Consider the following 14,212-nt stretch of genomic DNA (forward strand, 5'->3'; position numbering starts at 1 on the left):
AATAAAATGTGGAGCTGCTTCAGTGTTTCTGTCACTTTGTGCAGATCTCGACTCATCAGTAATGTTTGCAGGGTGAGTGCATTTTTTAAACAATTTGTGCAAACTGCACTACAAGGTGGAATATTTGCAAAATCATGACTACATGATATTTTGTCTCAAAAATTAACCCTATGAATATGTCAGTGCCATTAGGATGAAATTATTGTGTCACCAACATTTAACGTTAGACATATAATTCTAACAGCCTCTGTAAACTAATATCCTGGCTGCTCGAGGCTCCGTTTTCTCTGACAGTTTCAATCAAAATTAGAAATGCTGCTCTGAGACTGAGAGAATTGATAGTGCTGCCTGTTGTGCATTTAGTTTCCAAAACACGTTATTCATGGTTACATACAATTTTAGACTGATGTGGGCCAAAGCCTAGCATAGCCTGTAACATTATTATGACGGACACATTTTATGAGTGAACTTGACTTTAAGTGACTTACAGGTTTCTTTGAAAAATACTTTCTTATATCCAGGTTCTTCCTCTTTGCTGCCGTCCTCCTCGCAGCGCAGGTTTGCCGCTGCTAAAACTAAACAGAGCTCCCTGAAAGGCTCAGCCAATCACACTGGCCATATTTGTCACATGACGTAGGACTCCAGTAGAGGACGTAATTGAACTCTTTCTGCTCCGCTGGGTGAATGAGACGCTGACAGGTCGGTTTTTCTTTCTATCGGGATTGTTGTTCTTTACTCGAAGAGATCAAATTATTGGTGGGGACACGTCCCTTCCGTCCATGCCAAATCTACGCCCTTGGACTTTGGGTTAAAAACTTTAATCGTATAATCGTAACGACGGCGTTAACGTTGACAGTCCTAGTTTGTTGGTTTGTTTTTATTTTAGTTTTTTTCAAGCTGGTTATTCGAAGCCCCTCCAGCCAGCCAGAGAATCCCCCGCCGTCCCGCCCCTCTCCTCCCTGTGTGTGGCAAGCAGCAGGCGCACCTCGCAAACGGAGGGCGCCTTTGCTTCCCGCAAATGGGCAATAGAAAACCGATCGGTGCCCATGCAATCCCCGTAATGCGCTGGCGTGATGTCGGGGCAGCGTGGGTGCGAGCGACTTTTTTTTTTTTTGCCACCCCACCAATATATCAAAAACCGCTACTGTTTGCACGCCACTATTCTTCCAGTCAAAGTACTGAATTATGATTGGGAATATTTTCTCTGCTCCATGGTTACTTCCGTCTGTAGAAATGCGACAGTACTGGATTTCATTACGAGTGACTTTACTGAATGTGGCGCTATCACACCATTGACAAGAGCTTCAGTCTTGGTGCGCGCACTGCTGAACTTTTTAGCTGTGTTAGAGTCTGTAAATGCTTTTTTAAGCAATGCACTAGTGCAATTCATGGATCTGTAGATATTGTGATGCTTCACAGTATGAATTGCCAGTGCAATCTGTTGCAGATACCGCAGCATCCTCGTTTTCCCAGGTGTAACAAAGAACTCAGTCAACTTATAGATTTATTTTCATACAGCCTTTTTATGTTTTTCTGTGTCCACGTGAGCAACAAGATCTCCGGCACCGTTGTTAGACACACAAATGTATGTGCCAGCTCTGAACACGGTGCACTCCGCCTCCAATTTATTTCGACCGGGACGGTACGAGGGAAATTTCTTTTGCAGTTCGTCTGAAAAGATGCACTTGCTCTTTGACATCTTTGAAACATCACCAGGCACACTGCTGCGCGCTGTCTGTCCCGTCTGTGAGCGCAGAACATATGGGTTCTCCATAGGCCTACAGAAAAACCCGGACATTTTCATCAATCTTGAAAATCCCCCCGGACAGAACGTGAAAAGTGGAGACGTCCGAGGAAAAGAGAGCGGCTGATCACCTTAGTCTAAAGGAGCCAGGAGATTTACAAGACCATATGTAATTCAAAGCTTTAGTAACCTTATTTTTCAAATTGAGATATCTATATAATATTGATAAATCATTTTTATAGTTAAAATGATTAATATATATATATATAGATATATATTTGCAGGCAATTAAAAGTATACAGCAGTCAGTAAAACTTTGGCCACTGAGCCGATACTGTTAGGCTGGACATTTAATTATTATTAACATTAATTATAAACATGATTGATTAACATCAACCTAATCAGAACGTTTGTTATCTGCAAGTTGCATTAACACACAGGCCAAACCTCACTTCTGAGAATGTTGATATTCTTGCTTTTCCTCATTGCAGCCACCGCATTCCCCTTTAAACACACATACTTACTCATTCACCAGGACCATGTAGACACACACACGCATACCCATGAACGCACACCAAATGTATCTTATCCAGGAGTTACAATGATACAACATTTAAGAAAATATTTTCTTCAAAATATGTTATTTTATTATGACTTTTTTTTCGATACATGTAGCTGTAATCAGTCGAACCATTAAAAACATTGCAATATCTAAAAGAGAAACCAATGAGCATTTTATTTTAAAAGACTAAACATTTTTTTTCTCTTTTGAAGATGTATTAGTGCTCATTAATAACTTAAAAGTATTATTTTTTTCATCTAATTACTTGATTAATCATTGAATAATCAATAGAATAATCAGTGTTGTATTTGAAATGGAAGGAGGAAAGACAATGTAAAAGAAGAACAACGTGAAGAAGACTTTCCCTCATAGTCAGAGCCCCCTCAAATTTCAAGACAAAAATCTCCCTCTGGAGAGAGTGTGGTGTGCCTTCGCCTCTCCCACCAGGGCGTAACTGGACTTTGCTTCCCTGCCTCTGAACCCACCCTCAACACACACCTGTGGCTCACTCATGCTGATTCTGCTCTGGCTTCTCATCACGAGTATTATTCCTTGCAGACTACTTAAGATGGCAGGAGATGTTGCTTCCTCGCTGGATCGTCGCACTACCTAGCGTTGGTGTAGCCTAGTCTAGAGTTTCCTCCTAGCGTGGTTTTCCTTTGTGTACAGGCCTACTGGATTCCCTGCCCGTCTCTCCAGCTGCATGAATTCCTGTGGACGTGTGTGAGTGCGCATAAGCATTCTGGATCGGACTGCCTGAGTGAGTCGCGGACTGTGTAAAAGAGGAGCGTGTGTGTGCCTGCCCTGGACCTTCCCTCACCTTCAGACACCTCCCCCCCGGAGCCCCATGTTGCCTGTTTACCAGTTCCACTGTATATATGTATATATCTTCACTTGGTGACATTGTAAATAAATCCTTCTCCATCTCTCTAAACTTCAGAGTCCTGCGAGTGAGTCCTCTGCCTAACAGACTGTGACAGTTAACACCCAGGAGGTCACTACACCAAAAAGCATTTAAACACATACAAGATTTAAATAAGGCAATGGCGACAATGAAACACAGGTCACTGAAGTGTTGCTACCCACATCATAGTTAAATGCAATCTGGACCCAAGCAGCAGAGACTGTTAGCAAATAAATATGATAAGAGCGGATAAAGTTTATACCACTGATAATAACAAGATAATTTCACTTGAGAGAGGGTATCCCTCTGACATGTAATTGGTGCCAGTAGACCCTTTATACTTATGCATACTGGATTACTTATCTGCCAACCTGCTGCCAGGCCAAACAGATCAAACCTGTGCCCCACTCACTGGCCTTTGGTGAGAAGCAGCAGGCTGGAGTGGGTATCTTGGTATCCCTCAACTTGCTGCCTGTACGTTGGGGGTTTTCCGGTGGACGAGAGGGTTTTTTCCCTGCAGAAAACGGGTCCTCACTGTTGTCTGTGCTTACCATTTAGAGTACCTGGCCTTCTTGGAATCACCGGGTGGGGACTCTATCATTCTACTTGGAGACTTTGATGCTCATGTGGGCAATGACAGTGAGACGTGGAGGGGCATGACTGGGAGTAACAGCCTGCCAGATCTGGACTTCTGTGTAAACCACAGTTTGTCCATAACAAACACCATGTTCAAACATGAGGGTGTTGGGGTGTCCATAACATACTAGGTCATACATTAATGATTGATTTTGACACTCAGGTGAACAGAGATGCTGAGCTGTCAACTAATCACCACCTGGTGGTGAGCTGGATCAGGTGGCGGGGGAGGATGCTGGACAGACCAGGCTCGCATGAAAGTAAGGTCAGGATACACTTGGAAAGCCTGGCAGAGACCCTGGTCTGCAAGACCCATGTCCCTCAGAGTGTTCTGTGGGATGTGCTTTGGAAGTCTGTCCCATTGCTACAAACCATTTGATCCTTATATAACCATTGCAAAAGCTTGGTCCACATAGCTGGTAATAAGTCGAACTCGTTCCCGGTGGGCGTTGGACTCTGCTAGGGCTGCCCTTTGTCACTGATTCTGTTCATAATTTTTATGGACAGAATTTCTAGGCGTAGCCAAGTGGCGCAAGGCTTCCACTTGGGCAGTCTCAGACTCTTGTCTCTGCTTTTCACAGATGATCTGGTTCTGTTGGTTTCATCAGGCGGTGGACTCTAGCTCGCACTGGAATGGTTCGCAGCCGAGTGTGAAGTGGCAGGAATGAGATGGTCCATGGTCCTCAGCTGGAAAAGATGAGGACTTCAACCACCTGGGAGGGGCTCAGAGTACCGCTACTCTTCCACATAGAAAGCAGCCAGTTGAGGTGGTTCGGGTGTTACGGGGTAGACGTAGTTAATAAAGTTAATGCTTTATTCTGTCTTTCATAGGTTTGGTTTTATTATATGAATGTTTGTATATAATTTGCATACATTTATTTTAAGTTTTTTTTTTTACTTCCTACCTACACGTTATTCAAAGCAGCACACTGCTTACACTGCATAAAAAATGGGAGGGGAGGGCAGTCAGAGGAGTCACAAAGCATGTACAGAAGTACCACGAGTATGAAGAACCTAGCAATTCATCAGAGCAACAAGATGGATAAGCCAGACACAATCCCAAGGAGATTGGTCCTGGAATGGTCTGTGGAACACTCCGTGGAACTGGAAAGGGAAAGGGAGGGCTGGGTTCTCTGCTTAGGCTGTTGCCCCCACGACCCAGACTCAGATAAGTGAGTCTGGGTTGTGGGTCACTGATTTATCCTTATTTAAGGACTTCACTGTCTTTCAATTACATTTTTAACCTTTGCATTCCATGCCCATTCAGGATTTATGTTACTTTTAATTTCTTTCTTCTTTACTTTGATTAAGTAAACATTCAGTGGTCAAAAATTACTTTAGTAAAAAAGATATGACAAAAAAATTCCTTACAAGCTTACTGATTTTGGGCTTCTGTATGACTGCCATAAATTAAAGGAGTAAAAGTACTGACTGAATGATCTACGGCAAATGCCTTTCTAATTCCTGCTCATAGATAAACACAGAATTTAGATTACTTTCAGTAGAAGTTTCATGGTTATTGTAGTTCACTAAATTTGGTTTAAATTTCTTTTGAGTAACTAAAATGAAATTTCAACTCATAAAATTAAAACCAAACATGTGGTGATTTGAGTTTTGGTATTTGAACATTTAGCTAAATTTGTCAACATAACAAGCATATAGGTGCTTTGTTGAATATGTTTATTAAAAAATGGGATGCAGTCAGATCCACAAACACATGGCAAAACATAGAAGAGCCACATCAACAGGACAAGACTCAACAGGACAAAACTGAGACACAGGACAAGACACTCTTTTGAGGATGCCAATGTTCACATTTTGGACCGAGAAGACAGATGGTTTGAAAGACGAGTCCATCTATCTCCACTGTGAATGACCGTTGTTGAACAGGGGTAGTGACTTATAACATCAGCTATCAACCACCTCTAATGCAGTCCTGACATACTGTCCCAGGTGCTTGAACCTCCGCTCGCACCTTGCATTAGATGACCTCATTAGGTCACATGATAGAACGGGCCGTCTCACAGTGGTTTCATCCTTATCTTCCACCGATGATAATGACCCACACCATTTTTCACCCCTTTGCTCATGTGATGACGCTCATGATTAGTAATTGGTATCTTTAAAAGTTTCACTTCTCTCTATGAATGACAGATGAAATGTCTTCGCAAACTTAAAGAACTCCTTTTGCCTTCTTTTCTCAGGATCCTAAGATCACAGTGTTGAAGTACATCTCAGTATGTGCATGTGCGCACTAAAGCAAGACAATGACATTTAGAATTTTACAAAAACACTGACACACCCACCTAATCACCTGCCTATTCATAGTGTTGCTGCTCCACCTTCTTTTCGACGCAGTGCAGTTGCATTTGTGTATTTAATACAGTCACTGTCACATTGAGAAAGAAGCAGGACCACACTGCCACCCATACACCTCTGACCGACTTATCAAGGTAAGAAGCATGTGATCTTTTCTCAGGTTAAGAAAAACATTCAATCATATAAGTGGAGAAAAAAAAGAGTAAGAAAAAATTAAGAAGCTATAATGTTAAAGCTATGAGCAGCGTGTTTTTTGTTGGTAAAATGTCCCTAACAAACCTTTTTTTTTCTTCTATTTTATGAAACAAGGTTATAAAATTTAATTCAGGTCAGTTATAACAGTCTTTTTTTTTAGTCAGTGGTACATCTTTGGGCCAGGTTTATGAAACACAACAATAGGTGAAGTTTCTTTTTGTTGTTGTTGTTTTTTAAAAATAAAATCAAAAGGCAGGTGGCACGGTGATGAAGTGGTTACCATTGAGGTCTTTGGGGTGTTTCCTGTGTGGAGTTTGCATGCTCTCTTTGTGTTTGCATGGATTGTCTCTGGACACTCCAGCTACTTCCCACAGTCCAAAGATATGTGTGGGGTCAATTTTCAGTTGACTATGAAAAAAAATGGATCCACAGTCCATTGAAAGTTGTTTACTTTGTCTTTCTGAATTGAAAAAGAGTCATCTACCAGGTAATGAGCGAGTCAAAGTATTAAAGCTGAACCTTTGCAGCAGATAGTCAAAAATAAATAAATCAATAAAATTAAAAATTACTGAATAAGACTCTACTTGAATGCAACATATTTCGAAAAGAACACTAACATTCACAGAACAAGATTTGCATTTTTATCAGGGTATTTTTTTTAAAAAACACATGCAAATGAAGACAGCACCATAACAGATTTAACCAAACATATAAAACTCAAAGGCATTTAGTGATTTGATGCAGAGAAACAGGACTTTTAGTCATGTGAGAGTAGGTTCTACAATTTCCTGTAAAAATTTACAGTGCTACCAAACCTGCTCACTTGCATATGTTGAAAGAGTGTGATGTGATTCATTGCTTCAACCTGATAAGCAAGTTTTCAAACATTGGTGAGAAGGGATTCCAGGTTTCAGTCTCGACTTAAGCCCATTCCTCTTGACTTTGGTGGTTTAACTTTTTTTCACTTTGTTTTATTCAGAGAAAAAAAATTGGATTTCAGAGCTTTACTGTAATTTCTATTTTCTATTTTCTTCATTTCTGTTTCTATAGAAAGACACAATGGAAAAGGGATTCCAAATCCCAGCACCACCATACCCTGGCCCCCCTCTGGACTACAATGCAGGAGTCTTCCAACAAGGTTACCAGCAAAGTGTCCAGCCTGTTGTCCAGCCTGTTGTCCAGCCTGTTATCCAGCCTGTTGTCCAGCCTGTTGTCCAGCCTGTTATCCAGCCTGTTGTCCAGCCTGTTGTCCAGCCTGTTATCCAGCCTGTTGTCCAGCCTGTTGTCCAGACAGGTGAGAAATTAGAGGTTACTAGTCATATAGTATATTTAAATACTTAAATACAGTGCTCTTAATTTATGATTCATTAATGTTACTTTAGTCTATGTGGTTGAAGGTTAAATCTGAATTTGGTGTCACAAAATTCCAGGTTTAGTGGAGTTTTAGTAAGGATGTATAATTATTAAAGTCATTTTTGACTGTGTTGTGTTGTTTCTCGCAGTTAGCCAAGTGGTGGTGGTGGAGAATCTGCCAAAATGCGTTCCTGGACAGATGTTGTGCCCTTACTGCCACACCAATGTTGTGACTAAAATTGAGTACAAAATCGGACCATACACCTGGTTGGTTTGTGGCCTATTAGGAGTCTTCTTGTGAGTCAAAACCCCACTATACTCACACATACACATGAAGAAATTTGAACACACTGCAAAATGTCATATAAGATTATTTTCTCAGCAACATTTAAGTAAATATCAAAGTTTTTTGGTATTTGTGTGTGACCTGTTTCATCAAGTCATCATTATACCAGATGGCCTGATGAAGGTAGGACAGAAAATCTGTAGTTTATCAAACATTTCAACAAAATTTGATCAAAATATTGATTTAGTCTGCCTCACAGAATGAAGGTAGTTTAATGGTAGTTTAAATTAATCAACACCCTCAAGTGATAACTGTCAGAATCTAAACAAAGTAATCCAGGTCAAAAACACTAGGAAATCAAAATTCAACTAATCTTAAAGTAAAACAAAATGCGAGGTAAAACACAGCAAAGGGTAAGGGGGAAACTATATAACTATTAAATAAACAGAGTATAATGAGGGAACAGGCAAAAGGTGGGAGGAGCTGAAACCGCTCACAAATAATTAGACACAGGAAGTAGAACTAAATACAAAAAGCTAGGGACAAGATGTTGTCAAATGAAACAGGAATCAACTAACACTGACCTGGAGAAAGACTTGTGGATTTGAAAGACAAAAGGCAAAAAACAGAGACAAAATAGACACAATAAACACAACGGCTGCTCAGGAAAAAGCACAAAGACAAGACTAGGACATAAAAAAGAAGTTTCATAAGCAAGAACCCAGTAACCAGAAATATAGAAAACAAAACTCAAAAGCACCAGGAAATGCTGATCTCAGAACAAAATAATACAGAGAATGAGCTTAAATCATCTCTGAAATCCAAAAGATAAAACCGCAAGTCCACCACACTCAAAACTAACTCAAAACGCTGGCTCGAAGACCCAGGACCATGACAGAAAGTTAATAATTTTCTCAAAATGTAAATGATCGCACTCACTGCTTTACTCACACTCTGGGTCATGTTGTGACATATGACATATAGTCTACAGTTAATCCAGAATGCTGCTGTGAGACAGGGACCAGAAAGAGAGAGCATATTTGTCCCATATTAGCTTCTCTTTGAAGAATCCCTGTTAAATTGAAATTAATATTCTTCTCCTCGAATACAAATTCTTAAATATTCAGACTCCGTCTTCTCCTTCTTAAGACCTTATAGTACCATATTATCCCTATGTAGCACCTTGCTTTCACACTCCAGGCTTACTTGTGGGTCCCAGAGTTTTTAAAGATTTAATTGGCAGCTATCAGGCTGTTTCCACAAAACCAGTCCCAGAGTCAATTTGGAAGACCGACACTCTCTCTGCTTTTAAGATTAGACTCAAAACCTTTTTCTTTTTTTTAGGATAAAGTTTATAGTTAAGACTGAATCAGGTGATCCTAAACCATACCTTATTTATACTGCAACATGCTCAGATTGCTGCAGGACAATGACACACTGGAGTTTGTGAGGCACTGAGTATTTCTTATTCACTCTCCTCTCTTCACTCCCCAAATTATTATTAATATTCAGTCTGTAGAATGAATGAGTTGATGGGCATATGATAACCGTTTTGATGCTATTCTTGTTCACAACAGGTGCTGGCCTTGCTGTTTCATACCTTTCTGCGTCAATGATTGCAAGGATGTGGAGCATTCCTGCCCCTCCTGCAGCGGCATTATCCACGTCCACAGGCGCATGTGAAGCAGAACTGCAGTGTATGTTCTACTGAAGCAACAGCAGCAGGGCATCTCTGTGCAAACAGACATCCTCTGTAACCCTGTGCTCATCCTGTATACCTGTTTCCATGTTTTAACTGTATATAAACTGAACATGCTGAATATGTAGCTATGTAGAAGAGCAACAAAGAAACTTCCTTCCTTTCCTTTTAACTTAAGAAATCACCCTTTAAGAAATCACTTTATATAAATTTACTGTGAAAATATGAGTTAGTTATCAGGACTGTTTTTTTTTTTCTTTTTTGTTTTGGTGACAGTGGTGTTGTCTCTGTATCAAATACCTCAACGTTAAAGTGAAGGAAAAAAGCCTTAAATGAAGGCGTGTGGGTTTTTTAAAATAACATACCCACAAGTAAAATCAAATTTAGATGTTTTAGCGTTTAAAGTTATTCTTTGATTTTTCATTTAGATTACATATTGAATGTTTTCATTTAAATTTCTGATATTTTAAATATTAATATAACACTGATGACAAGATTAAAATGTCAGTGCTGACTAATTAACATTAGTCATTGTTTGCGACATTGTTCCATTTTTTTTTACAAACACTGGAACTATATTTTCACATTTACATTAATAAATAAATTCACATTTTTACCTTTTTTATAGTTTTTACCTACAACAATCATGTGATATGTCTTGATTTATCTGTTTATATTAAAAACCTTTACCGAAGTAACTGACTTGCTGCTTGTTAGATGTAATGATGATCTAGAAATAAAATTCAAATATTAATATAAAATAAACATAAAGGCATTTATCACTGAAGTGCAAAATTTCTTGACTCTACCACTGACATTTGCAATGGGTTTTAAGTCAATAAAATTGTTACTGAAGTAAACAAGCAAGGATATGTCTAGATCAAAATGTAAGTTTTTGAATATGCAAACAATGCAAAATATTGTTTGTTAAATGAGCAAAATAGAGAAAAATAATTAGAAGAGCATAATCATTTGAGTGAGGCATACATTTTTTCATTAAAATTAAATTAATAGGGGTATATTTTCACATTGACACCTATCACAGAGTGAGAAGTGTCAAAATAAATTCATGGTATGGGATATAGTGCCTTCCATCTGCTACATTCAAAATTGTTATTTTTGTATAAGTTTATATCCTTGCTTGTTTACATCTGTAGACCTCTTAAACTTTTCTTTGGTAGCCCAGAAAGAAGAACATTACAATGATCAATCCGTGAAGACACAAATGCATGGACAAGAACCTCTGCGGTGTCGCTTGACAAAACTTGTCTGATTTTGGCTATGTTGCTGAAATGATAAAAGGCAGTCTTTGTTATCTCTTTTACGTGAGACTCGAAGAAGAGCACCATGTCGAACCACATGCCCAAGTTTTTTACCTTGTCCCTGCAATTTATGACACTGTCATCAATTTTCAAGATGAAATTTTGGGACAAGTGCTGAAATGTTTGTGGTCCGATGACCATCAACTCTGTCTTATCAGTATTTAGGAGCAAGAAATGATCTGATAACCAGCCCTTAACTGCAGATAGACAAGATTCTAGTTTAGAGACTTCAGCACAATTTTCAATGGTTAGAGGAACATAAAGCTGCAGGTCATCAGCGTAACAATAAAAAGTTACATTAAAAGAACATAAAAGAACACCAAGAGGCAGCAGATACATAGAAAACAGCAATGGTCCAAGTACAGAGCCCTGAGGGACCCCATGCCTCACTGCACAGGTCTCGGGAGAGAGATCATTTTTAAAACCAGCAGTCTGAGAGCTCCCAGACAGGTAAGATCTCAGCCATGATAAAGCATTTAGCAGGTAGAGGATCCAAAGAACAGGTTTTACATCGAGCTGCTATTACAACCTTAGTTAATCCAGACAGAGAAATAACCTTGAAGACAGAGAACAGTTCATCAGCACCAACAGGTAAAGCAGCTGAGTAGTCTAATGTACAGCTCGAGGAGGGAGTAATCTGATTCCTAAGTGTTTCAGCCCTGTCTCTGAAAAACATAAGAAAGTCATGAGCTGTCAAATTAGAACAGCAGAGAGATGACTTACTCTCTGTAAGTTGCGACACTGTGTTGAATAAGAGTTTTGAGTTATGTTTATGACTCATGATGAGATTTGAGAAATTTGAAAGAAAGAAATTTGCTTTCGCTGCAGACATCGCTGATTGAAAAAAAGACATTGAGTCCTTCCAAGCCTGGAGAAATATTTCTAGTCTGGAAGATTGCCAGCGACGCTCTGCTTTTCTACAATTTCTTCTCAAATTCAAGAGCTCCTCATTTAACCAGGGCATAGGGTTCCTTTGTTGACATTTTAACTTCTTTACAGGTGCAACAGAGTCCAGTAGAAGAAGTGTAATATTAACGTTCGCAGTCAAGGTGTCCACACATAACTCCTGGGTAAAAATGGGGTCCAACACATCAGGTAAATGTAATTTAACTCCAAGCAATGCTTCGGGGCTAATATGACGAGATGATCTCAGGAGTAATTTTCCCTTGTCAGAAGCTGAAGATTTAGGGATTAAAATATCAACTAAAATTACTGAGTGGTCTAAAATAGGTAAAACACAGTTTTCAGTCACCGATACATTCAGTCCGTAACCCAAGACAAGGTCTAGGGCAGGGGTCAGCAGCCTTTAAGACCCAAAGAGCCATTTGGACCTGGTTTCCATGCAAAAGAAAACACTGGGAGCCGCAAATACTTTTTGACATCTAAAATGAAGATAACACCGTATATATTGTTTTATACCTTTATGCTTTGTGTGAACAACTAAGGTGTGTTGCTTATGAAATCCATGAAGTGCTACAGAGAAAATTACATTTTGAACTCTTAAAAAAAATATAACAAAAGGAAAGACACCAACCTGAACTAAAATGATCCATGTAGCAAACAAAAACTGTTGTGAGCCGCCACCCTTATGTCGCCTTTGGGCTTTTGGAGCCTTGACTTGACTTTTAAAAATAATTTGAAAAAAAAAACACTATGCTGCTGAAAAATGAAAAATAGATATTTGCAAAATTCTGCCTAAATATGTATTTTACCAGGTTAATGTGTGTGGCGGGGCGTCGTCTAGGGTGTGGCCTTTACATGTTGGCCCAGACACAGATTGTGTGAAATTTGAGGAATCAATTACATTTAAGAAATCTTTGACCAGGGGTTTATCCTCACAACACAGATGAATATTAAAGTCCCCCCGTATAAGAATCCTTTCATAGTGAGCGATAAAACATGTCAAGAAGTCTGAAAATTCCGAAGGAAAAAAGTCGTTATATTTAGGTGGATGATAGATGACTATAATTAGAACCACGGGACAGCTTAAAGTCAGGAGTTGGGACTCAAATGAGGTAAAAACACCAGGACTTTGTATCTGTTTGCACTTAAAACAGTCAGTGACATCTAATGTAATGCCAGTATTTGACACAGTGGGTGTTGATAAAAGAGTATTTTCAGGAGGAGCTTTTAGTATCACCATTTAAACTCCTGCATACTAACCATCCACCCATGTCAGGTACACTCCTAGTCTCCTGACTTTAACTCCACTTCACATATTTAAACTTCTTCAATCAACTTCTAAACAAGCAGGAAGTTAACATTTGATAAGCAGGATGATTTGATTATAGCTGCCAGTGCAGAGCTGCTGTTGTATAATATTAGTGCATTTTGAGTATGCTTAAAAGATCATTTCTACCTTTTCTAAATAATAACAGCATCAGTGATAATATAGTATAGTATATAAGTATATTATAGTTCACTGTCCTTATTATAGTATAATAAAAACTGAGTCCTTGCAGGTTCAATGCTGTCTTTTCATGTATGTTTTGATAGCAAATTACACTATTGATGGCCATGGTTTTATTGTTAATAATTACAATGTAAATCTGGGTTTCCAGCCATGTGTCCATCCATGCTTTCTTAGATGACTATATTTTTAAAGACAAACATATTTTGCCTAATCAATGTGCATTTTACGGCATATATTGTAAGGATGCTGAAGATAAGACATTATGTCATTCCCATGGGAGCCCCTATATGAAACATAATAACTAGGGTTCAGTGTGGCTCTGGACTGAGAAGAGACCTGAGGTGGTATAAAGCTGGAATATGCCTCTTTTTTGGAATGTGACAATAGTCACTCCTAGATTAACAAGATTAGGACTGATGAATTCTGTTAGCGCTTCTCCATTTCTGTCGTAAATGCTCACAGGGACAAAACAGGAAACACATGCAAACTCTAAATATCAACCTGTGAAGGTTTGTCAAATATTTTAAGTCTGTGGCAAAAGATCTATTTATTAAACTGCATTCAAACTGCATGATGTCATCTTAATTATCATGAGGTCAGGACCAGTGTTGGTCAAGTTACTTGAAAAGGATAATTAGTTACTAATTACTGATTAACTCTCAAAAAAAAAGTAATCCCATTGCTTTAATCATTACTTATTTTCAAAAGTACTTAGTTACTTAGTTACCTTTCAAAAAACATGATAAACAACCTGAATATGTAATAAAGCGATAGACCTT

General features: G+C 38.9%; 1 protein-coding gene across 1 annotated transcript; it reads left to right on the forward strand.

Moving 5' to 3' along the window:
• Positions 1–683: 683 nt before the first annotated feature.
• Positions 684–10,480, forward strand: LOC309708057 (uncharacterized protein). Its single transcript, XM_082535795.1, has 6 exons — positions 684–699; positions 4,428–4,613; positions 6,233–6,299; positions 7,411–7,654; positions 7,863–8,010; positions 9,577–10,480. Exons 2-6 carry the CDS (start codon positions 4,516–4,518, stop codon positions 9,680–9,682), a joined length of 663 nt encoding a protein of 220 aa, XP_082391921.1. The 5' UTR covers positions 684–699; positions 4,428–4,515; the 3' UTR covers positions 9,683–10,480.
• Positions 10,481–14,212: the final 3,732 nt, after the last annotated feature.

The sequence above is a fragment of the Aulonocara stuartgranti genome (genome assembly GCF_965226115.1).
Source record: "Aulonocara stuartgranti genome assembly, chromosome: 6".
NCBI lineage: Eukaryota > Metazoa > Chordata > Actinopteri > Cichliformes > Cichlidae > Aulonocara > Aulonocara stuartgranti.

Coding starts and splice junctions, on each gene's coding strand:
- LOC309708057 (XM_082535795.1), top strand. CDS start 4,516: ATGGTCCATGGTCCTCAGCTGGAAAAGATGAGGACTTCAACCACCTGG. Junction 4,614..6,232: donor ATAGAAAGCAGCCAGTTGAG/GTGGTTCGGGTG, acceptor TATTTAATACAG/TCACTGTCACATTGAGAAAG. Junction 6,300..7,410: donor CCTCTGACCGACTTATCAAG/GTAAGAAGCATG, acceptor CTGTTTCTATAG/AAAGACACAATGGAAAAGGG.